At 48.5% G+C, this 21127-nt stretch overlaps 11 protein-coding genes and 1 non-coding gene across 12 annotated transcripts; 6 read left to right on the top strand and 6 right to left on the bottom strand.

Annotated features, from left to right (window-relative positions):
• Positions 1-1072: 1072 nt before the first annotated feature.
• On the bottom strand, positions 1073-2196 carry L228DRAFT_242991 (hypothetical protein). The gene is made up of 4 exons (XM_018331574.1): positions 1973-2196; positions 1647-1760; positions 1469-1585; positions 1073-1414 (listed from the first exon to the last, which is right to left on the bottom strand). The coding sequence occupies exons 1-4, from the start codon at positions 2049-2051 to the stop codon at positions 1131-1133; spliced, it is 594 nt and encodes a 197-aa protein (XP_018192072.1). The 5' UTR covers positions 2052-2196; the 3' UTR covers positions 1073-1130.
• A 454-nt stretch (positions 2197-2650) lies between these two features.
• L228DRAFT_264902 (RNA-binding domain-containing protein) lies at positions 2651-4393 on the top strand (the record flags this gene model as incomplete). Its single annotated transcript, XM_018334633.1, has 5 exons — positions 2651-2681; positions 2738-2782; positions 2905-2976; positions 3042-3326; positions 3402-4393. 5 exons carry the CDS (start codon positions 2651-2653, stop codon positions 4391-4393), a joined length of 1425 nt encoding a protein of 474 aa, XP_018192071.1.
• Positions 4394-5546: 1153 nt separating this feature from the next.
• Positions 5547-6409, top strand: L228DRAFT_257936 (hypothetical protein; the record flags this gene model as incomplete). The annotated part of the gene is made up of 2 exons (XM_018334034.1): positions 5547-5701; positions 5842-6409. Exons 1-2 carry the CDS (start codon positions 5619-5621, stop codon positions 6407-6409), a joined length of 651 nt encoding a protein of 216 aa, XP_018192070.1. The 5' UTR covers positions 5547-5618.
• A 644-nt stretch (positions 6410-7053) lies between these two features.
• Positions 7054-8261, top strand: L228DRAFT_14307 (hypothetical protein). Its single transcript, XM_018329196.1, has 2 exons — positions 7054-7421; positions 7624-8261. The coding sequence occupies exons 1-2, from the start codon at positions 7181-7183 to the stop codon at positions 8202-8204; spliced, it is 822 nt and encodes a 273-aa protein (XP_018192069.1). The 5' UTR covers positions 7054-7180; the 3' UTR covers positions 8205-8261.
• Positions 8262-9114: 853 nt separating this feature from the next.
• On the bottom strand, positions 9115-9230 carry L228DRAFT_t8. Its single transcript has one exon. It is a non-coding gene; the product is annotated as a tRNA-Ser (tRNA).
• A 188-nt stretch (positions 9231-9418) lies between these two features.
• L228DRAFT_242988 (hypothetical protein) lies at positions 9419-10824 on the top strand. The gene has a single exon (XM_018331573.1). The coding sequence runs from the start codon at positions 9775-9777 to the stop codon at positions 10417-10419; it is 645 nt and encodes a 214-aa protein (XP_018192068.1). The 5' UTR covers positions 9419-9774; the 3' UTR covers positions 10420-10824.
• Positions 10515-10836, top strand: L228DRAFT_14284 (hypothetical protein). The gene has a single exon (XM_018329195.1). It carries the CDS (start codon positions 10611-10613, stop codon positions 10794-10796), a length of 186 nt encoding a protein of 61 aa, XP_018192067.1. The 5' UTR covers positions 10515-10610; the 3' UTR covers positions 10797-10836.
• Positions 10837-10877: 41 nt separating this feature from the next.
• L228DRAFT_279699 (hypothetical protein) lies at positions 10878-12079 on the bottom strand (the record flags this gene model as incomplete). The annotated part of the gene is made up of 3 exons (XM_018335712.1): positions 10878-11645; positions 11728-11889; positions 11972-12079. 3 exons carry the CDS (start codon positions 12077-12079, stop codon positions 10878-10880), a joined length of 1038 nt encoding a protein of 345 aa, XP_018192066.1.
• Positions 12080-12377: 298 nt separating this feature from the next.
• Positions 12378-13953, bottom strand: L228DRAFT_257932 (hypothetical protein; the record flags this gene model as incomplete). Its single annotated transcript, XM_018334033.1, has 3 exons — positions 12378-12862; positions 12925-13610; positions 13699-13953. The coding sequence occupies 3 exons, from the start codon at positions 13951-13953 to the stop codon at positions 12583-12585; spliced, it is 1221 nt and encodes a 406-aa protein (XP_018192065.1). The 3' UTR covers positions 12378-12582.
• Positions 13954-14633: 680 nt separating this feature from the next.
• L228DRAFT_257931 (hypothetical protein) lies at positions 14634-15500 on the bottom strand. The gene is made up of 2 exons (XM_018334032.1): positions 14739-15500; positions 14634-14684 (listed from the first exon to the last, which is right to left on the bottom strand). The coding sequence occupies exon 1, from the start codon at positions 15395-15397 to the stop codon at positions 14768-14770; it is 630 nt and encodes a 209-aa protein (XP_018192064.1). The 5' UTR covers positions 15398-15500; the 3' UTR covers positions 14634-14684; positions 14739-14767.
• A 90-nt stretch (positions 15501-15590) lies between these two features.
• Positions 15591-16645, bottom strand: L228DRAFT_279696 (cyanate hydratase). The gene is made up of 3 exons (XM_018335711.1): positions 16441-16645; positions 15941-16377; positions 15591-15884 (listed from the first exon to the last, which is right to left on the bottom strand). Exons 1-3 carry the CDS (start codon positions 16471-16473, stop codon positions 15863-15865), a joined length of 492 nt encoding a protein of 163 aa, XP_018192063.1. The 5' UTR covers positions 16474-16645; the 3' UTR covers positions 15591-15862.
• Positions 16646-17341: 696 nt separating this feature from the next.
• L228DRAFT_264894 (phospholipase D/nuclease) lies at positions 17342-20792 on the top strand (the record flags this gene model as incomplete). Its single annotated transcript, XM_018334632.1, has 6 exons — positions 17342-17494; positions 17581-17974; positions 18029-19010; positions 19169-19310; positions 19374-20069; positions 20121-20792. The coding sequence occupies 6 exons, from the start codon at positions 17342-17344 to the stop codon at positions 20790-20792; spliced, it is 3039 nt and encodes a 1012-aa protein (XP_018192062.1).
• Between the last annotated feature and the right edge of the window lie 335 nt (positions 20793-21127).

Genomic DNA, 21127 nt, shown 5'->3' with positions numbered 1-21127 from the left:
AGTATATCTTTTGATCGTGCCGTAGGGTTCCCGGCCGGAACTAATAAGGAATAATAATGCCTCGCTCGCACGACCATCCATCGAAACTCTCATCCCTTCGGAAATTTCGGAGGCCCGGCAAGGTCTCCAAAAGAATGACGCTGAGAGGGCATGGATTGTGATTGGCGCGCAATGACCGACAGCTCGCGTGCGCCGTGGAGAAAGCGGCACAGTAGTCCCATCGACTTTGACTAAAGCTCATCATCATTTTCTTTCATTATTATTAACATTAAAAGGAAGAGAAACGAGGCTTGGAATCATGTGCCCTTCAAATTGGGGAAACATTCATATGTTAAATAAGGTAGTCTTGTCATCCACTATCGCACCAACTATCATCTTCTCCTTCACCTTTTCGATACTTCACTTTGTTGACGCTACTTGTGATGATGACTAATCAAGGCTGGCGGAATCGCCCTTTGAGCTTGACTTCATCCAAGGCAGCGTGGAATGTACGTACTGAGTACTTGATACAAAAATCCTACTCTTTTGTTGTCGGTTCGCACTCAATACACGACTAGCCTTGAATCTCAAGTACTCTCCTATTGCCTGATTATACACTTCCAGGCGTATATTGGTTTTATTCAAAGTTGGCGCGACTCAAATATTTTTTGTGCTATATGGCGAGCAGTCTGTTTCTTTCATAATTCAGCAACTTACGTCACATTGCTGTGATTCAATCCCCTTCGCTTCCATATACGGAGTAGGGATGGTCCAAAATGCGACTTCTTTCGGTGGGGAAAGGAGGGTTCATTAAGGTCACCCGCTTTCCAAGGATCCAATCATGTTTCTCCCATCATCAACTCTTCACTTTAATAAGCTGACTCTCCCAATCCATGTATGTGCCTTCTATTCCGCCTTGAGTAGAGCCAGCCTGCGTCTCAAGGTGGTGCGAGTAAGCACTTTCGCCTTTTGCGGCGTTTACTTGGTAGCCGCAGTCTTGCCGGTACCATGTAGTTAAATTGTATTGCAAAATGCTCTTGGGGTCTTTGCAATAATCAAGCTGTTAGAGCTGTCAAGCAGCCGTTATAAATTGGTGGTCGTCTAAGATTCCTAACTCAGTCATGATTTTGATTGATGATTTTCATTTTCTGTTAGTCTTTAGTGTTCCTCTTGATTTCTTCGTCAATTATAGCAATCTCTGCTTCAACGCGGAGCAACCGCTCTCTAAGCATTTTCTCGTATTCCTTGTCGGATAAAACTCGGACGGGGCTCCACTTGGCCTGAGCGAGTCGCTGCCAGAAGGGGCTGCTGGCGTGCCTTTCATTTTCACCATAGCTTTGAGCATGCTGTGCATCCATGACATTATAAAGCCCCTGACCCGTTGAGCCCAGCAAAGAGCACATAATGGCCCCAGGTATCACGTTAGATCGCCCCCCTAAGAGCTCACGATTCAGAAGAGTCCTAAGAAAAACGGTAAATCTCAACCTACTAGTGATAAGAGCGACTCCTGCCCCTGCGAGACCGCCAGCAATTCCACTCGCATAGATCCGTTCCCGAGGACTGACAGACTGGGCTCCACGCATGTGTAATATAATTCCCCGTACACCTTTTGTAGGGGTTGATATTAGTGGCCCATGAGGGACAGGAAAACTCAATGTGAGACTCACCCCAATAGGCAGTCCCCAAAGTAAACCATTGCGTGCTGGATGCGAATGCAAAAAGCGTGGGAGTCTGTGAGCGAACTAAGCCAGCAATCCCGCCAACTCCTAGTCCAGCAACACCTAAATCATCATTAGTGGACGATGAAAGGTCAAAGAGGGATCCTTGGTATCGATGCCCCTGTAGCACGGCAGTGAGGGATTGTATAGGCAAGCGGAAAGGCAAAGACAGGACGAAAAGCAGAAGCAAACTCAAATGCAGCGAGACATGCATATGAGAATTGATGCGCTCAGCAGCAGCACCAGAATTAAATGTTTTGAAGAGATTGACCAACCTGCCAAGGTACCAAATTGTAAAGCTGGAAAGATGATTCCATCTTGGAGTGCGGGTTGAGCACCATGCGACCTCTCCATCTTCTGGGAGAATGTGCACGTGGTCCAAAACTACAGATAATTTTGAATTCTCCTTGTGCTATCTGGAATTTAAAAAAAAATTGTATGTTTTTGTGCAGCTGAATGCCAAAGATCTACCTAAATTATTATTTCAAATCGTTGGGGCTTGTTGAGACACGAGGTTCTTGAAGTCACGTCAAGAATGTGATGCAATTCGGGGTACCCCCCTGTCCCTTAATGCCGGCGTATACCCGATTCTTCCCACAAAAATTTCCGAGTTAGGAATCGCACCTCGCTAAACGGTGCACGAAAAGAAGCCTCTCACCATCTTACTTTTTTTGAAGACGACGGATCTCCAGACACCAAGTCGTCACCACACATCGTCGGCTGCCTAACATTTGACCATCTATCGGAACACTTTATTCAAATCTACATACATAGCGAGCGCGCTTTCCGTGTACTGCGCGCTAACCTGAAAAATCGCAATCATGGGTAAGTCATGAGTGTGCGGGACACGAGGCTGATCTTCTCCTCTTCGGATAAACGCTGGTGGTGTTGCATGCTGTTGAGTGATGCTAACATTCTGTTCTATAGCTCCTGCGAAGTCGAAGAATCAGAAGATGTCCCTCGGGGACTTTTTGAACGATGAGTGTATGGCTCGGGGAAGCACATGTTTCAGAGGGGAGATGATGGCTAACTCTGCTTAGCTCTTGGCTCTTGGGCGGACGAGATGGAGGATATGCCTCTTCCTGGTATGTGTAATACGCGATCCGACGACTGTCAAGCACAAATGCTAATCTTCAAATGCGACAGCTGGTTTGTACCTCAACGAGTAATTTATGTACATAGCGTTTCATCTCATTGACAACACCAGCCCCTGCCCCCAGTTACGGATCTGAGCGACGTGGTTTTGGCGCTTCTACTGGTTTCGGAGCCGGCTTCAGTGGTGAGTTCATATGCCTGTTGGGCTCACGTGCCTCTTGCAATGTTGAGAGCTAAGTTTCCATGAAGACCGTGGAGGATTCCTTCCTCGAGAACAGCTCCCTCTCCCTGATAAGCCCCCGTTTACCGCCCACATTGGCAATCTTTCCTTCGACGCCACCGAGGGTGATATCACCGATTTCTTCATGGACTGTGCCGTCACCAACGTTCGAATTGTCGAGGACAAAATTGAGAGACGTCCAAAAGGATTTGGCTACGTCGAATTTGGTACTCTGGATGGACTCAAGAAAGCATTGGACTTGAACAACACTCAATTCCAGGGTCGAACAATTAGAATTAGCGTTGCCGAGCCTCGTAAGCTACCCTTGAATTATTTCTGACCAGCCGCCTTCGCGCAGAAAAAGATGACTAATATACTCCTGTTTACAGCCAAAGATCGTCCTGATGCCCGTGAGCTGAACGACTGGACTCGCAAGGGCCCTCTTCCTGAAATTCCCCGACGTGGTTCCGATCGTGGAGGATTCAGTGGTTTCGAGGCTGGAGATCGTCGTCGGCCTTTTGAGGCTGGAGATGGAAAGGTTCGCGACTTTGGAAACTGGGAGCGCAAGGGCCCACCAGCTCCCGTGTTGCCCACTGCCCCAACGAAGGAAGCGCCGCGAGACCGCAGAGAGTCCCCATCTTGGGGTGAGGGCCGCTCCCAAGAGGGATCGCGGCCGCCGAGAAAGGAATATGAAGAACGAGCTGCTGATCGTGCACCCACCGCCCCAGAGCTGGACAATGCCTGGCGCGCCAGAATGCGACCTGACGCTCCTGTGAGCGCTCCCACCCCTCCTAAGGAGGCCAGTAAGGAGGCTAGCACGCCTACTTCGCCTGTCGCTCCCGCTGTCCGGCCGAAGCTTCAACTTCAGAAGCGGACAGTTTCCGAAGCCGAACCCGCGGCACCCTCTACCGCTTCTTCGGACTCGAAGGCTAGTCCTTTTGGTGCCGCTCGTCCCATTAACACCTTTGCCAAGGAGAGAGAAATTGAAGAGAAGAGATTGCAGGCTCAGCGTCAAAAGAAGGAGCAAGATGAAAAGGCGCGTGAAGAGAAGAGACAAGCCAAGGAGGCGGCCAAGGCCGAGAAAGCCGCTGCCGCCGCCGCTGGCCAGGACGAAGCTGAGAAACCTCAACCCGGAAACACTTTCAAGGCTTTGTCTAAGGAGGAAGCAAACGCCCCTGCCCAAGAGGGATCTGAGACCCAGAATGGTGCCATTGTTGATGACAAGGCCGTCAAGCCCCAGGAGACCCCGCAGGAGGGTACCTGGAGGCGGACGTCTGAGCCGACCGCAGAGAGCCTCGAAGAAGATGGATGGAGTACCGTATCCAAGGCCCGCAACAACCGTCGCGGCGGCAACCAGGGCGCACGCGCCATTGCTTCTTAAACGATTAATTTATCGGGAGGGTTACGTACATGGGGGGCCGACTATCTTCTGCAGGAAATTACCATAATGGCCGTTATTTCTTTGACTCCACTCGATCTTTCCAGCCGAGGCAAGTAATTAGTACGACATGGGGGCGCACTCGATTTTCTCTTTATCTCCAGCGTTCACTCGGGGACCTTGATTTTTGCTTTGAGGGTAATTCGGACATTGTCAGGCGCAGGATGGTCGGCTTCTTTTTTAGACCATCTTCAGTTCCTATTCTGCCTTGTTCATCTGTCCGCTCTGCTTGCCGAAACAGGCTTGTGCGTTCTCCACTGCTCTGATGGGGCGGGCCAAATACAACGCTCAATCGGTCTTTTTCGGGTGGTTCAGCACACGCATGTGTGTCATGTCCTAGAGTAGGGGTCTTTTCCGATTTCCAAGGCTTCTCGATGCACTGCGATCTCTTGTCTATTTCACTTTTCTTTTGCCATTTTTTCTAACTCCCGGATGGTTTGTCACCCCTTTTCTTCCCCTCTAATATCCACCTTCGCATCAGAGAAGGTGGTCCTCTGTTTTATTTCAAAAGTTTAACGCACGACATTTCCTTGTCTCTTCACTGAAGATCTTAGTTCCATGTTTTCACGTGTGAGACGTTTTTCTTTTTTTCTTCAGATGATGAATGTATTCCACTCCAAACGTACCAGAAGATATAACCCAATCCATGATTGATGAATTAAAATATCGTCTAGCCTTTGAATCTATGGGTGTTAGAGCGTGAAGACGGCTATCTGTCCTTTTACGGGCAATCTAAGATATCCTTTTGAGTGCGATCAAACCAATCCTAGGTTCTTAAGAGACTGCGAGCAGTAATATCAGAGAAATTCGACTTGCGTAAGCACACTGGGTTTTCGACTGTCAATTGGATGGAATTTTCTTTTCCGTTTTTTTTTTAAAAAAAAAAAAAGAGAATAAAATAAGATCAAATAAAATTAAAAAGAAAAAGACAGAAAGAAAGAAAGAAACGCATTCCTTGGCAATTTCAAAGAGTCTTTTACCAGATTCGATGTAGAACCTCACAAAAGGGCTATTTTGTTACACGGGTGTTCGATACTAGCTTAGACCTGCAACGGGATCCCTTTCTTTCCTCCTAGCTCGCAAACATACACATCGGACAATCTACCTTAACACATATGAACACTCTGTTTCCCGTGCCAATCCACAAAAGTGTGAGGTGCATAACAGAATGAAGAAACCATTGGCACCGTGCACGCTGGCAGCCACTGGGTCAGGGGTAAAATGGATTGCCGGCTCAGCAGGGCTTACATAGTATGTAAAACACATATTCCGGTCCATTGCATTCCTACATATGCTTTTTTGCAGCTTTGGTATCCTTGACATTTTCCAAATTCTTTAACTCTTCAAGATGCCAAGCATCTCCATCCGACGCTGACCTCGATCACGCATAGTTACATTTTTGGAGCTGGCATAGACAGCTGGAATCGCTTCCTGGTCAAGTGTCAGAAGTTTGAGGACAACGGTGGGGTCACATGCGGCGTAGACTGTGTTGGGCACGGTGTGTTTTATCTGTTTGGAGCAGCTATGGCGTGTGGTGTCGGTGTGTTTATGGTAGTGATTCTTGCGGGCCGCAAGACAACGACTGCGAGCTCGACATCGACAGCCACAACAGCGACGCCAGAGAAAGAGCCAGCATCCGTGCCTAGGCCATCGACAGTGCCAATTGCAGCGATAAAGACTGCGACTGCCGCAGAAGGAACCGCAGCATTGCCCACGGCCCGAAGAAATGGACCACTGTATCCTCTTCACTTGTCATGGGAAATCTTTGCACTGGTATTCCTGACAGCCGTAGCCGTTGTTGTCGGGCTGAGATATACGAAAACTCAAACCGTTGCGGTTGCAATGGGCAGCATTGGATGCGCAACAATAATAGGAGCAGCAACCATAAGACAGCTTTCATCTCAAAGGGTTCCAACGTCCCAGAAATCTACCAAACCCGCACAAAAAGACCAGGCGTAACTGCATCATCTCCTTCGCTGTATGCAATGTGGTATACATATTGTCTCGTAAATACATCATTATCTAAATAGCCTCCAATCAGAATAATTCCATCTCCATCATCTTAATTTATTACAGTTTTACTCTTGCAAGTATAATGATATCAAACTGGCTATAGTTCGGAGGATAACCATTATTCGGTATAATTGCCAGCGGTTATAGGGACTTGATGCTCGCTAAATTAACTGGACCGGACCGGACCCTGCCGAGGCTGGCGAACTATTAAAAAATAGAGTCGTGGCGCTTAAAAGGGGGTCCAAGAGGGGTCACACCTCGCTATTATCAGGGGCCAAGTTAAGCCCCAAAACAACAAATCCCCCTTCTATAAGTTTAACTGGCCCCACGAATTTCTTCATTTGCACAACGCCCTTGCATGGGCTTTTCTTGGCCCCCCTTTTGAGCCCCCTTGCTCAAGCCTTGCCTGTCGTTTTGCTCGGTAACAGAGAGACTCGTAAATGAGAGGCGAAGAAATTTCATCTCGTATTATGTAGTCCCTTTTTCTTCTGGTCTCCGTTCTTTGTGCTTTGGTGTTTTGCTGCTGCTAGAACCGTTTCGTTGATCTTTTTTTCTGCCATCGTGCTTGATGACTACCTCAGACACACAAAGGAACACAAAAGTGCACCGTCTGGATACGCTGTACTCATCATTTCTAGTGTGATTCTCAATCTGCTTTAATTTGATCTAGCCCAGCGATCTGCACTGTGCTGTACTTTACAGCATACAATCATCCCCATGTCAGTCACAGCCGCAATCCCTGCGGCGGCAGCTCCACTGCCAGGTTTCGGCAAGTCTTCGCTCATCTGCCCCAGCTGCGGAGCATCCATATCGCACATTTCCAATCATCATCATCGCAATGAAGACAACAACGACAATCAGCAAAGCAATGATGACACTATCACCACAGCTCAGCAGCAAAGGGTTGAGGACCTCGAGACTCAGGTCCGCTTTCTCAGCACCAAAGCCGCTCTTGCAGGTATGATTTCCGTTCTCTGCTCTTTGTTTACTGGCATTGTTACTCTGGGCATTCTTCATCTCCAAACCGTTTGACCCGTTATTGGAAGCTACTTCTTTTGCGCAGCAACAAAGTACAAGCGCTTTCCCTCCCCTCATCCCACACCTGAAAGGCAAAGCCACCTAGCAACAACCAGCCTGCTAACCCGGTACCTCTACAACAGAGAACAAGCTCACCGAATACGAAGAAGAACTCCGTCGACTGAAAGCCCATCGCGTTGTCGACGGGACGACGTCGGGAGTGACGGCAGCAGGATCAACCTCTTCAGCTTCCGCCAGCGACATAAGCGGCACCGATAACACAAGCATTACATCCCTCAACGGCGCAACTCCATCATCAGCATCCAAGTCTCTTCCACTACTCCAAACCAACCCGTTGCCTGCAAAACATAGCCGTCTCCCGTCCTTTTTCTCTGGCCGAAGCACATCCTCGGAAAACAGCAAACATTCCACCACCGCCTCGGACACGAGCGAGCTACAGGCCGCCTTGGCGCGTGAGCAAGCACTACGTCAAAAAGCAGAAAAGATGCTGGCGGATACAAATGGCGAATTGGAGGAACTGTCAGCGCAGCTCTTTCAGCAGGCCAATGAAATGGTTGCTACGGAACGAAAGGCCCGTGCGAAACTGGAGGAGCGAGTGGCAGTGCTCGAACGTCGAGATGAGGATAAGCGGAAACGACTGGAATTGCTGGAGGGCGCAGTCAATCGCATTGAAAGGGTCCGGAACTTATTGGCAGGGTCATGAGCGGACAAGTGACGGTGCTGAATATGTCATTTCAAACAGTCCCAGATCATAAATTGACTGCCTGCACCTCTCGACCAGCTGTCTTGAACCAGCGCCAATGGCTTCAAGAGCTTCTACCTTCCAACCAGGAGGATCGTGGGCCAGTTCACCGCCCTGGCGCTTTCTTGGGGACAGCATCCGGCTTTGAGACGCCCTGGAGGCTGCAAGAGAAGCGCTCTGCAGAAGAAGGGTATACACGCGAGCCCAGACGGGATCACAGAGTCATCAGAAGATAACCTCTCGGCGCCGTTCAGCGTTGGACCCAGGCAAGATATGCTCTCTTTTCGCCCGGGTCTTTCCTCTGGGAAAGGCCGACGGGACACAGCCATGTAAAGGCCATTTCTCGACCATCCAACCATCCCCTAGCAGCAGAGATGCCGCAATAAATATCACAATGAAGGATACCTAGTATCGCTTGGATAACCTATCTCTCCTTTACCTGCCCCATCCTACCTGCAAAAATACATTTGCCGGTTCTCACACCCTTGAGGAAGCAGAGGGCGATATGCCGCCGTTACATTTTTTACCAACCGCATAACGCGGACCAAGAGCATAATATATAATCATCCGTAATGGTAATCTATAATTTAATCACAATGAGAAACAAGTCGTTTTTTTTAATTCTCCACCATTTCGTAGACTCTGAACTCTGACATGCTCGATAACTTACTCAACATCCTATCCCGACCGTTTGCCTAAATCCTTATACCTCGTCGTCGCATTCATCGCAACAAAACAGTCCACCTTTGGGGGGAGGGGGCAAAGAATAAAATAAAATTTTTTTTAGATTCATTTACAAAACCTTCTAAACCAAAAAAGCTTGTCTCCAATGGGTAAAAAAAATTTATCGAAAAAAAAAAAAAAAAGATGGCGTCGTGGACAAGATTCGAACTTGCGCGGCCGAAGCCATAAGATAACGAATTGATGTGCCCCTTTGCAAAGCGAAGGAATTCGAGTCTCACTCCTTAACCACTCGGACACCACGACTTGCTTTACTTCCCAACTTTTCAATCTATATACTAAGCTTTCATTAAGCGAGCTTGGAATTTGCTCCCGCCAGTCAACGCCTGCCGGGGTCTGTAGCGGACCCCTGGGACCGAGGACCGAGGACCGATTGCCAAAACTTCCGACGCTTCGAATGTAAACCTCATAGATTTATTTTCTCTTTACAGGTACCCATAACTACCTTGGTCATTGGGACAACGCCCTGACGCGAACGTTGATACAGAAAGGCTGGTACTGAACTGACGATAGGGCGACTATATCAATTGGGTCGCAGTATATATATTTCCGCATTTTCAATTCAGCGCAATCGCCCATCGCACAGCGCCCATCGCGACAGATATAATCTCGGACCGAAAATCAAAGCCGCAAAACCGGATTGAACAAACTTGCGCACCCCGAGACGTCACTCACGCAAACATACACACATACATACACAAAAGGGGTTTGACGGCGTATATCAAGTCGACAACCCAGATACAGACCAAGACCAAGACCAAGCAGAATGAAAGACGACGCAACGCCAACAATGTCAACACCAACAGCAACTACCTCAACCTCTACACCTCCAACAACACTCCCAACACCGACAACGACGACAATGGCAGACCCATCTACGCGCGGCTCAAACGGCATCTCCGTACAAGACTGGGAGCGCATGAAATACAACACATCCTGGTTCCTTGTCATCGGGTGTCCGATCGCGCTGGCCCTGCCGCCGCGGAAACTCGACCTCTACTCGTTTGCGCTGACGGGGGGTTTCGTGTTTGGCGCGAATCATCTAACCGTGTCGTATTCGGGGATGGGCCTGCTGGGCCACGTCGCGGCGAAGACGGGCATCGGGGGCGGTGCGACGGGCGGGCTGCCGACGGCGCGGGCGCGGCAGGTGCAGGAGGAGCTGAAGCGGGAGAAGATGCTGCGGATGCAGGAGGAGTTGCAGGCGGGACATGAGCGGACGAAGCTGTCACAACAGCAAGGACAGCAGCAGGAGGCAAATAATCAGGGGGTGCTGGAAAAGGTGTGGATGGGAGGGGAGACAGACGGATGGAAGGAGAAGAGGTTGCAGGAGGAAAGGGAGGCGCTGGAGGAGGGGAGAGGGTATGGAAGTCTGATTATGGATCATATCTGGGAAGTCTGGAACTGGGGCAAGAAGAGCGAGGATGAGGAGGACTAGGTGGACGTGAGGGGAACTTGTGAAAAGAGGGAGGAAGAATGGCGGGGGAAGAACAAAAAGAATGGGCTGAAAGATGAAAATAAAAACAAGGGGGGAATAGAAGGGAAAAAGTCAAAGGGTATCGGTAGCATGGCAAACATTGCATGCGGGACATTTGGACATTGGACATTTGACAATCGCTGCTCTATTTGATGGCATTTACTGGATGGAGTTCTTTTTTTGTCTTTCGGGGTATCGATATCATTTTGTTATTGTATCATACAATACTGACAGTTGACCTGCAAACGACAAGGCTGTCGATTACGTGCAGAATTCTGTCATTTATTTTCTTTGTAAAAATAAGTTGCGCGGGCATAGTGTCAGATAATATCCTGTAATTAATATCACGCCAAAGGAAACATGCATGAAACAAAATAAGGTCCCTTCTCGGGCAAACTACAGGCTTCCGTCGTGACACCTCATCTGCGTCTCCGCCTTTTGCTGGGTTCGCCGCCGCTTCCGCCATTGCCATTACTAGCCAGCGTCATGTCTGAGCCTCTCCTCTTCAGCCCGCCACTGGGTTCGGGTTCGCGAACAGCCTCATCGGACTGCTTGATTCTCTTCTGCAAAGGTTTTACCGAATCAGCCACAGGCGCAATCATTGAGTCATTTGATTCGCGCTTGCGCTTCTTTTCCTTCTTCCTCCGTTTGCGCTCTTTTTCTTGCAATCGCGCTTCGACCAATTGGGAGATATCCTCGTATTCAACCTTTGGCTCCGGACGCGCATCCTGGGCTGGAATATCTCGGCTCTGCTCTTCTTCCTCTGTAGTTACAAATGGCTGGTGCGGCTTGGCGTAGTTTTGCGGATCGCGGGGTCCACTGTCGAACAGTCCCTCTTTGGCGTCGTTTGCACCGTCATTGAAAGTGGTATCGGGATGCATATGCGCATCTGAAATGTTCTCCTTGTTTTCCATCGAGCTAGGCCCTCCTACTCCGCCTTGCTTGCCATTGACATGTTGATCCTTGGGAAACATTCTTCTCTTGCCCGTATTCGATCTCTCCTCTGTGGTACCAGGCGCAGCTGAAGCAGAATCTAGTGACCTCTTTCTTCGCTCTGGTAGAACCTTGGTCTCCTTTAGATCCGTAGAAGCTGTGTGGAAGCTTCCTGCCTCGGATGTTGCTTCACTAGCTCTGCCAGAGTGGAAAGGCGGTCTAGATGGACCGGTGTTGTTTGCTTCAGAAGTATCCTGCGATGGCCGAGTATTAGCCTTCACGTACATATATGCACATTGCGCAAGCTGGGGGGAGAGAGTTTCGAATTTGACATACAAACTCTCTTGCGACTTTCTGCGCGTCAATAAGCATTTGCTTTGCTCGCTCAACCATTGGTGTTATCAGATTCCAGTTTTGAGTGTTTGGCGCAGAACTTTGCTGCATCATCGCCAGCATGCGCACATGCCCGTCTAGGTTGGATAAATGAGACTTGAAAATCTATAATGCAAGCAAATGCGCGTCAGCTCCATTGTGCAAATCTCGTGGCAGACAAAAAAAGGAAATTTTGGCTTTGGCTCACATCTGTCCAGGGTATAACCTTCGGAGAGCCATGAGAGGCGCCGTTGCCCGTGAAGCTCCCATGCTCGTGCTCTCCATCTTCAGTCCTCGCGCGCTTGATCGGCCTCATTGTTATCAGCAGGGTCCTGTCTGTTCGGCAGGAAAGAGTAGAGCAATGAAAGAACAAAGCTGCTGAGAGCTCCGAGTCGCCGCAAGCTTTGTTTTGCAGATGACGATTATTTGCCCGCGCCGAAGCGAGTAGAACCGAAAGTGAATTCGGCATGACGCACAAGCAACGATTACAATAGGGCAACAATAGGTTTACTATTCACTCTTAATGTTACAAGTGCCATTACCAGCAAATAATTCAGGTAGCTATTGTATTTAAATGAGAAAAATCAATTTATTAATCAACTGCTCACTATGATGCGGCCGCTATGCTTGTGGCGCTTGCTGGATAAAGGAAAATAATAACTTTTCCGGGTTTGCTCCGCCATTAACTAAGAGAGATAATTGAAAATTGTAGAAAAGCGCATTTGGAAATATTGGGTTTTCAGGCCATCCTATGCTGAGCGCAGGGATAGAGGATACTCTTCGAAGTCACCGATCCTCGGCCTCAGGACTCCTCGCACCTTACCACTGCGCCACCATGTTCTCAGGCTTCATGTATTTGACGGTGCCATCGGCATGCTGGCCACGAACCTCAATATAACCTGCGCTGACCTTGTCAATGTACTTTCCGTACGAGTTAGTCTGGTTGACCTTGCAGCGAGTGCTCGCAGATTCGCAGTGCTGGACCAACGCGGTGTGCGTGACAAACTTCCTATAGCAACCGGGGCACTCTAATGAAGCTTTGAGGTGCTTATCAGACTTTAGATGAGCTTCGAGTTCAACCCCTTTGCGGTAGTTTTTCCTTTTCAAACATTGTTAGAATTAGAATGAGATGGAATAGTTTAAAGAAATAGATCTACTTACCCACACATGTAGTAAGGGCACATGTATTTCTCCGAGAGGTTGTCGTAAAAGTCGGTGCACTTAAAGCCTGGCGCATCCGGGTGCCAGTCTGGACGCAGGAAAGCATCCGGAGGGCGAGGTCCGCCGGCTTTGGCGAAACCATTTAGGTATTCAGCAGTGGCCGGAGTACCAGGAGCATTGGGGAAGAGCTTCTGGGAAGAGGAGGCAGAACCCCATGGAGTAGTAGTTTCACCGACGTTCAAGTCCTCAACTCCGCCCAACAAATCTTCTTCCAATTGGCTGTTAAAGGATCTAGGCTGCAACTTTGGCCAGACATCTTCTTTGGTTCTCTCTGGACCCTTGCCCAGTTTGACGCCGTCAGATTTGATCAGCGGGGGCATTAGATCTCCAGTGGGCATGTTGTCACCATCCAAAAGGCAACCTTGACCCAATGGGAAACCGGCATCAGAGGAGGCGGACCCAATCGACACTCCACCATTAGTAGAGGGTGGCTCAGTAAATCTTTGGGAAGTTGGGCCATCATCAAGATAGGCACTGACTAGCTCTTTCTGCAAGCGTCGATCTTTGAACTCCTCGAGACTGATGCTGCTGCAACGTCTTTTCTCGATGTGTTCGATAAGGGCGCCAGCTCTAGGAAAGATCTTGCGGCAGCCTGCACACTCCAAGTTTTGTTCCGCGGCATGAGTCTGGGCTCAGAAATTAGCATGATCTCTACTTCAGGTGAAAGTTGTTGCAGAGACTGGCCGAATTAAACGGCAAGAGTCATTGTATTACCTGTCTGACATGACGATCTTTTCCCCCCTCGCTCTTGAAGTCCTCACCGCAAACTGGGCAGCAGACATGGTTAGAGCTCTCAATCTTGTGCCTGAGAAAATTCAATTCATCGTCAAAGTCCAGGTCGCAGATCCGGCAGTAGTCATGCTCTGGATCGCTAGCTTTGTGACGCTTCATAAGCTTTTCAGTGTCAAAAGTGGCGGGGCAGAATTTGTAGGTGCAGCAAATTGCACCTGCAGCCTTTAAGTTAGCCATAGCTGCTCAGCTTGGCAAAGTAAATTAGAATTGAAGCAAATCCTCGGTAGAGGTCAATTTGAGGTTTGAAGGAAAGCGCCCGCCCGAGCTGCCGAAAAATAAGTGTAGATGATGAGATGCGTGATGAGTTGAAAGTCAAATTTTGAGTAAACAAGCTAGTGGTCTCGGCGGTGAAAACGTTTACGGCCAATGACCTTTGAAGTTCCAGGAGCGTCAGACCCATTCAGCTGGTGAACTGGCATGATGGGTATTCGAGCCCCGTGCCTTTGTGAAGCGCTCGGTGTTTCTAGAGCCCAAAGTATCACGTCGCGATTATTGAAGTAGAGTGCCAGATTTCCTTTCTTTTACCCACCCATCTGAAATGACAATCACAAAACTGGCACTGCCCAATCTTAAAGAATGTATACAATCACCTTAATAATTGAAGTAATGTTCAAATAACCAGTAGTCAGCAGAATTCTCAATTGTTTTGCTATATTCTACTTGAGTATGTGCCGATATCTTTTGACTGCCTGGTCTGATCTCGCCGATCTTAGTCGCCGAAATCCAGAAACGAGCTCCGAAAACAGTAAAATCCACGCTATCTTGGCCTATTTAAACGTTGGGAAAGGCTTTGACAAAGCAGATTGAGGTTATGTAACAGGAAATTCGATCAATATGTCCAAGTGTAACTTTGGATAGCCGCTTTCAAGGAAATGTTGGTTGCTAGAAGAAATAGTCTTTAAGGTGTCCTATGTCTCGATCAGCTTCACTGAGGCTTGAAGAAGTTCAATAGATAGACGTACGGCCTGTGATGCGTCGTTACAATTAGAAATTACTCCATAGCACTTCCAAAGCAGCAACTGAACAGGCGCAGCTTGTTATTGTTCGCCTCTGCTGGAGCTCCCACGGCCGAGGTTTGTTCATCCTCGTCGTCGCTCTGATCCTGAAGCTGCTCCTCGGCCTGGGCCTCGGACAGGTCCAACTCTCCAGCCGGAGACTGAGAACTTGTGCCGGGATCCAGATGATTAGCGGAAGAGCCTTTGGCGAGCATCTTGTTTTTAATCTTTTCCTGCCTTTCGCGCAAGCTGAGGGGACGTTCCGGGCTGGCAAAGTAATCTTCCGGCGCCATGAGTCGCTGACCCGAAGGAGAGCAGACCATGGTTTCTTCTTCCCACGCGTCGTCAGATACCCAAACAACGCCGTCCTCATCCTCATCGTCAGACAGGCTTCTGACAGGGCCAACAATCTCAAGAGGATCAATTAAGCTGCTGAGTCTGTTGAGGGGAATGACGCGTGAAGGCGTGGCCGAATCACCATAGGGTTGAGCAGAGCTGGCAGGCGTCAAATCGAAGTCACCTGATGAATTGGGCGTAGAAGAGTTCAATGGCGTGCCTGAAGAGGCACTGGCCCTGAGATTCTGCATCGAAACGTCTGAGCGACGCTTCGACTGAGACTGACCCATTGTGAGGGGGCCAATCCTTGGTTGTGGCTGTGTTTGATGATTCTGCAAAAGAAATTTGAACTGGACGAATGGAAAAAGGACAAGAGTTTAATGTGCAGAAAGTTTGCAAACAAAACGCGAATGATCGTGTAGGCTTGATTTGGATGTGAAATGGAGCCCGTCAGCTGAACTAGAATGTAAACACCAGACTCTTGGCACCTAATTCGAACAGCCAGGCGGCACTTAGCCACTTGAATGCTCGCAAATAGCTGAACGCATTGTTTTTGTTTCCAAAGATCTCTTTTGAAATACCATAAATTGCAGAATTACATAAATAGCTTGTATGCAACATCACGTCAAACCTTTCAGAGTAATCCCGCATCTTCAAATCATATAATTCATATCAAATGAGGTTCATTTACATCAACTTTTCTCATGCAAGGTCAAGCAAATGAGGTACGTAAAGACATCGCGCTCGGGGGCCACTCAGAACCGGGAATAAGGAAGCCTGCAAACAGTTATAAAGCCGCACACTTTAATACCAAACTCGGGAATTATACTTACCACTTGCCCCTCATGGTTATGACGGCCCAATCGCCCTTGTCGTCCGTCTCTTTTTCTACCTTTGTCGAAAAAGAAATGGCGCTCATGATTCCATCACCAAATTTCTCATTTAAAACGGCTTTGTAGGCATATCCGTAATTTTGGACAATCTCATAGAGCCGGTAGATTAACGGCTCCTTTGGCGGCATATCCACCAATCTACCTCGGTCGGGACATCCTTGCAGTTGCCAAGCCAGTTGTGCCTCGTCAATACCAAGTATCGAGGAAAGCTTTTTAATATCCTCCGTTGAGGCTTGAGCTTGCCCGTAGAAGAGAGCTGCCACTGCTACTTCTGATCGTCCCAGCCTCTGGGCGATGGCCTCGAATGTCAACTGCTTCTGAGCTTTTGCTTGGAACAGCGTTACTGAAGACTGGGACAGATGGCTCAGGAGGGGAGTCTGTCCATGTCAGCATTATAGATTGCCACTGAACATAAAGCTCGCTCCTAGAATGGCCCTTACGTCTACGGTTGCTACTCCGCCGGAAAACGACATTTTGGCACGGCGCTACTGCTTGTTCTATGAATCAGTTGTCTGATTATTTGAAATATAGGATTTCGAAAAAGATGTAGCAGCTGAGATCAAGTTCGATGATTTTGCAATGATAGAGAATAGAAAATATACTATGAATCACTTGAAACGCGTCGAACGGACGTCATTTTAAGATTCGCGAATCCATGCGGGGTCTCTCTTCTCGGTAGAGAGCCAAGTCGGCAAATACGGGTGACTAGAGAAGTGGAGAAGCGGGAAAGAGGAGGGGGTTTGGTTTGGGGGGGGGGGGAAACCCCACTAATCTTATTGATCCCATGGTTATGCAATAGCACTGGAATACCTCCGTAATGCTGTGCGATTCCCTAACCCAACACCGTAATAGTGACTTTCTTCCGTCCCTCCTTCGCTTGTTTGCCGGAGTGTCATGTGTAGGTCAGGGGGATCTCAACCCAAAATGGAAATAATCGAACCCTGTTTTTCTACGCTGGAGTACCTTAGGTAGTTAATAGCCGGTATGCTTGTAATTATCAGTGTGTAGGGCAGAAAGCAGACCCTGTTTCCGTGAATGTTGGTACGGAAACATCTTCTCGCTGCTTGCAAATCATTTTTAGCAAGTTTTACTACAGTACTGTATTACCATACCGCTTGAGCGCTGAGACGCGGGTAAAGGGTAGCAGTAGCGGTAGGCGGAGGGCTCAGCTCCGTCTTTATTACCCCGCTTCCTCGTCGTCAGCTGAAAAAGGCATACCACCCCAGTAGTCACTGGCAAAGTGTCGCCCAGCTATGTAGAATCTGGGCAAAAATGTACGCTTCGCAACCCTGTTCTGCATCCTGCAAAATGGCATGAGCTGCGCAAATTTAAGCTAGAAATATGGCGGGTCAAGGACACGACGATCCTTTGGCGTACGGCGAATTTCACGATGGTAATTTCCACGCCAATCAAGAAGGAGGCGAGCGGGGCCTGCTAGGGGACGCGTATCGATTTTTCCAATCTCGACAACATCATTCAGGCTCATCCCAGGCAGTAAGTTACACCAAAACAACAACAACCACCCCCCCCAGCTTTGTACTTGATCAAGTCCCAAGCTGACGATTTCTCTATTTCACAAGCCGCCTGGCCAAAGTTCTAGTGTCACTCAGCAATACCAACCTCATCTCTTCAACCAACCCCAGGCGTCGTCATTTGAGAAGCCTTCCTCTACTTCTGCCGAGCAAAGATCTTCCTTCAACATGTCCTCAATACTTGACACCATCAGTAATGCCGTCCATGGCATTGGGCATGAGATTGTCGAGCAATTCTCTGGCGAGGGCGACATCCACAGTCATACGCACACCAGCGGACAGTGTAGCGACGGTGCTCATGACCCCAGCCAGCACCGGTTCGGAAGCTTTGCGCCTCAACGTGACGGCAACGACGTGAAGTGGTTTGTCGACGGCTGTGGATACTTCTGGGCAGTTTCAAGGGCTTTGGAAAATGCTTCGCAGTCAATCTGGATTCTCGATTGTAAGTTCGGCGTATGACACCGCTGAAATTGTGCTTAAACAATAACTCCTATAGGGTGGCTCTCCCCAGAACTCTATCTTCGTCGTCCGCCTGCGAAGAACGAGCAGTATAGACTGGACCGAATGCTCCAGGCAGCTGCTCAGCGGGGTGTTAAAATTAACGTTATCGTCTACAAAGAAGTTACGCAGGCATTAACACGTAAGTATCTCTCTCCTACGCTGCCCGACTATATCCATTCCCTTCTTCCCTCGTCGACCGATCCAATCACGTCAATCCTCAGCAGGCTGGGGCTTGCAGCTACTTTTGCTTCACTTGAAGAAGTTGAAGCTCAGAACCCGCTGATCACTCCACCCGTAACAGTCTCGTCGAGCCACACCAAGCATGCGCTCGAAGAGCTGCACCCCAACATTAGCGTTTTCCGACACCCTGACCATCTGCCCGATGCCCAAACTTTTCAGTCTTCTTTGACATCTTCCTTACAGAAGATGACGCTGGATCCTGCAACTGCTTCGAAACTTCCAGAAGATGCACTGAAGGCACTTTATGGCATGAATGAGGACGTGATTCTTTATTGGGCACATCATGAGAAGCTTCTGCTTGTGGATGGTGAGATTGCCTTCATGGGCGGTCTCGACCTCTGCTTTGGGCGATGGGACTTGAACCAGCATCCCGTTGCCGATGCTCATCCCGAGGATCTAAGCCAGATCGTGTTTCCTGGGCAAGACTTCAACAATGCTAGAATCATGGATTTCCAAGACGTGTCAAATTGGCAGAATAATAAGCTCGACCGCAAGACCAATTCTCGCATGGGATGGTCGGATCTCTCCATATCCCTGAGAGGCCCAGTGGTCGAAGATCTCAAAGTCCATTTCGTCGACAGGTGGAATTTCATCTTTAACGAAAAGTATAATGTCAGGGAAGATTCACGCTATTCGCGCTTGAGTGTTGCGGAGACACAGTCCGGCATCGTAGGACAACCGCCGTCTCAGGCAGACGTAAATCAAGCCTCGTCTGGATTTGCACATTATGGCCATGAGTAAGTGCGCTATCAATACTTTCAAAGGAAACTAAACCTCGAATCATTTAAGGACAAACCCTTCCTACAATATTTCAAAAAGTCCACTCATACTGTGCCTGATTTTATGTCTTTTCTATACCGTCGGAATCGAGGCTAACTCGTATGTCTAATACTAGACTCAAGTATCGACTCCACGAGGGTGTTCAGCACGTTCGAAATGTCGAGCCTGACTCTTCACAAAACATTGCGTTCTCTGGCGGCGTCCCATGTCAGATTGTTCGGAGCTGCTCTAAATGGAGCGGCGGGGTCCCGACAGAGGTTCGAATGCTCTCTTCAAATCCGTCGCATTGGTCTAATTTACCCATGCTTACGTGTTTCTAGCACTCTGTGGCCAATGCATACATCGAGGTGATTAAGAACAGCCAACACTTCATCTATATTGAGAACCAGTTTTTCATTACTGCTACGTCTGATGCTCAACGACCGGTCAAAAACAAAATTGGAGCTGCTATCGTCGAGCGGATTCTTCGAGCAGCTCGAGCTGGCCAGACGTACAAGGTCATTGTCCTAATGCCGGCGATTCCAGCCTTTGCCGGAGACCTGCGAAACGATGATAGTCTCAGCACAAGAGCTATTATGGAATTTCAGTACAACTCCATCAACCGTGGCGGCCACAGCATCATGGAGCTCATCGCCAAGGAAGGTTTTGATCCTACAAAATATATCCGTTTCTATAATCTCCGAAACTATGACCGCATCAATTCCAGTGCATTTATGCGTGACGTACAGAATGCAAGCGGCGTCGACTATGAGGATGCTCGGAAGCAATTCGACGATTATTATAGTCAGGAGGGTCCAGCCAAAGAGAAGATTTACGGACAAAATCAACAGTATCAACGGTATCAAGAGGCGGCGCAGCAGATGGATGGTCAAAGAAAAGCCAATACTGGTCGTTGGGATACCGTCAGCGAATGTTATATGCTTGGTGGGCAAGATATTCGAAGTGTCCCATGGGATGATGGTGAATTGTCGGAAATTGATGCTTTTGTGAGCGAGGAGCTCTACATCCACACCAAGGTACTGAAAGCCCTATTCCTCCTTTCCTAGCTTCACTGACAAGATCTTCAGCTACTCATTGCCGATGATCGAATCGTCATTTGCGGATCTGCCAACCTAAATGACCGATCCCAGCTAGGTGATCATGATTCCGAAATTGCCATTGTAATCGAAGATCCAACTCCACTTGACTCGTACCTGAACGAGCAGCCCTGGAAAGCGTCCAAATTTGCGGCAACTCTTCGCCGGCAACTCTTTCGAAAGCACCTCGGACTGCTTCCGCCACAGGATATGGAGCGTCCCGACCAGAATTTTGAGCCGATAGGAGTGCCAAATGCTTACGACTATGGTTCCGCTGAAGACCATGATGTGGTTGATCCACTTTCGGACCGCTTCCTCAATTTGTGGAACAGCACGGCGAAACAGAATACAGATGCTTTTGCGCGCGTCTTCCATCCAGTTCCATATGATGGAGTCAGGACATGGAAAGACTATGATGCGTATTACGAGCGCTTCTTCAAAGACGCCGAAAAAGAGAAGGACTTGAAACCATCTCAATACAAGTGGGGACACGTCGTCGCCGAAGACTTTCCACCTGGCGACGTTGGCGTCCAGGAAGTCAAGAAGGTTTTGAGTACGATTCGAGGTACACTGGTTGAGATGCCTTTGATGTTCCTCATCAAGGAGGATATTGCCAAGGAAGGCATTAGCTTGAATGCCTTCACCGAAGCTGTCTATACGTAGAAATAAGTCTTAGCATCATGACGACATGGATTTTCCTTTGTGGAACATAACAGATATTAGCATAGCGATGCATAGCTTAATTCATAACGTTAGGATTTCTGCAATTTATTGGCTTGGAAGCTTCGTTGCTGAAGGAATTTCCTTGATTTACGAGTGATACGGGTGTGGAGATGAACTGGAACCTCTCCTAGTAAGCTCCGTAATCAAACGTAATTTAGCTGAATTAAAGCAAGCAATTTGAGGCTTATACGTCTTTTCTGATTTCATAGACTTCAATTGACAGCCAAGATGTGCACAAATTTATTGGACAAGGTACTTTTCCGCACAGCATGTCG

Source organism: Xylona heveae (genome assembly GCF_001619985.1).
Source record: "Xylona heveae TC161 unplaced genomic scaffold L228scaffold_1, whole genome shotgun sequence".
Lineage (NCBI taxonomy): Eukaryota > Fungi > Ascomycota > Xylonomycetes > Xylonales > Xylonaceae > Xylona > Xylona heveae.
Note: the sequence above shows the minus strand (reverse complement) of the source record. Positions and strands in the feature narration are given on the sequence as shown.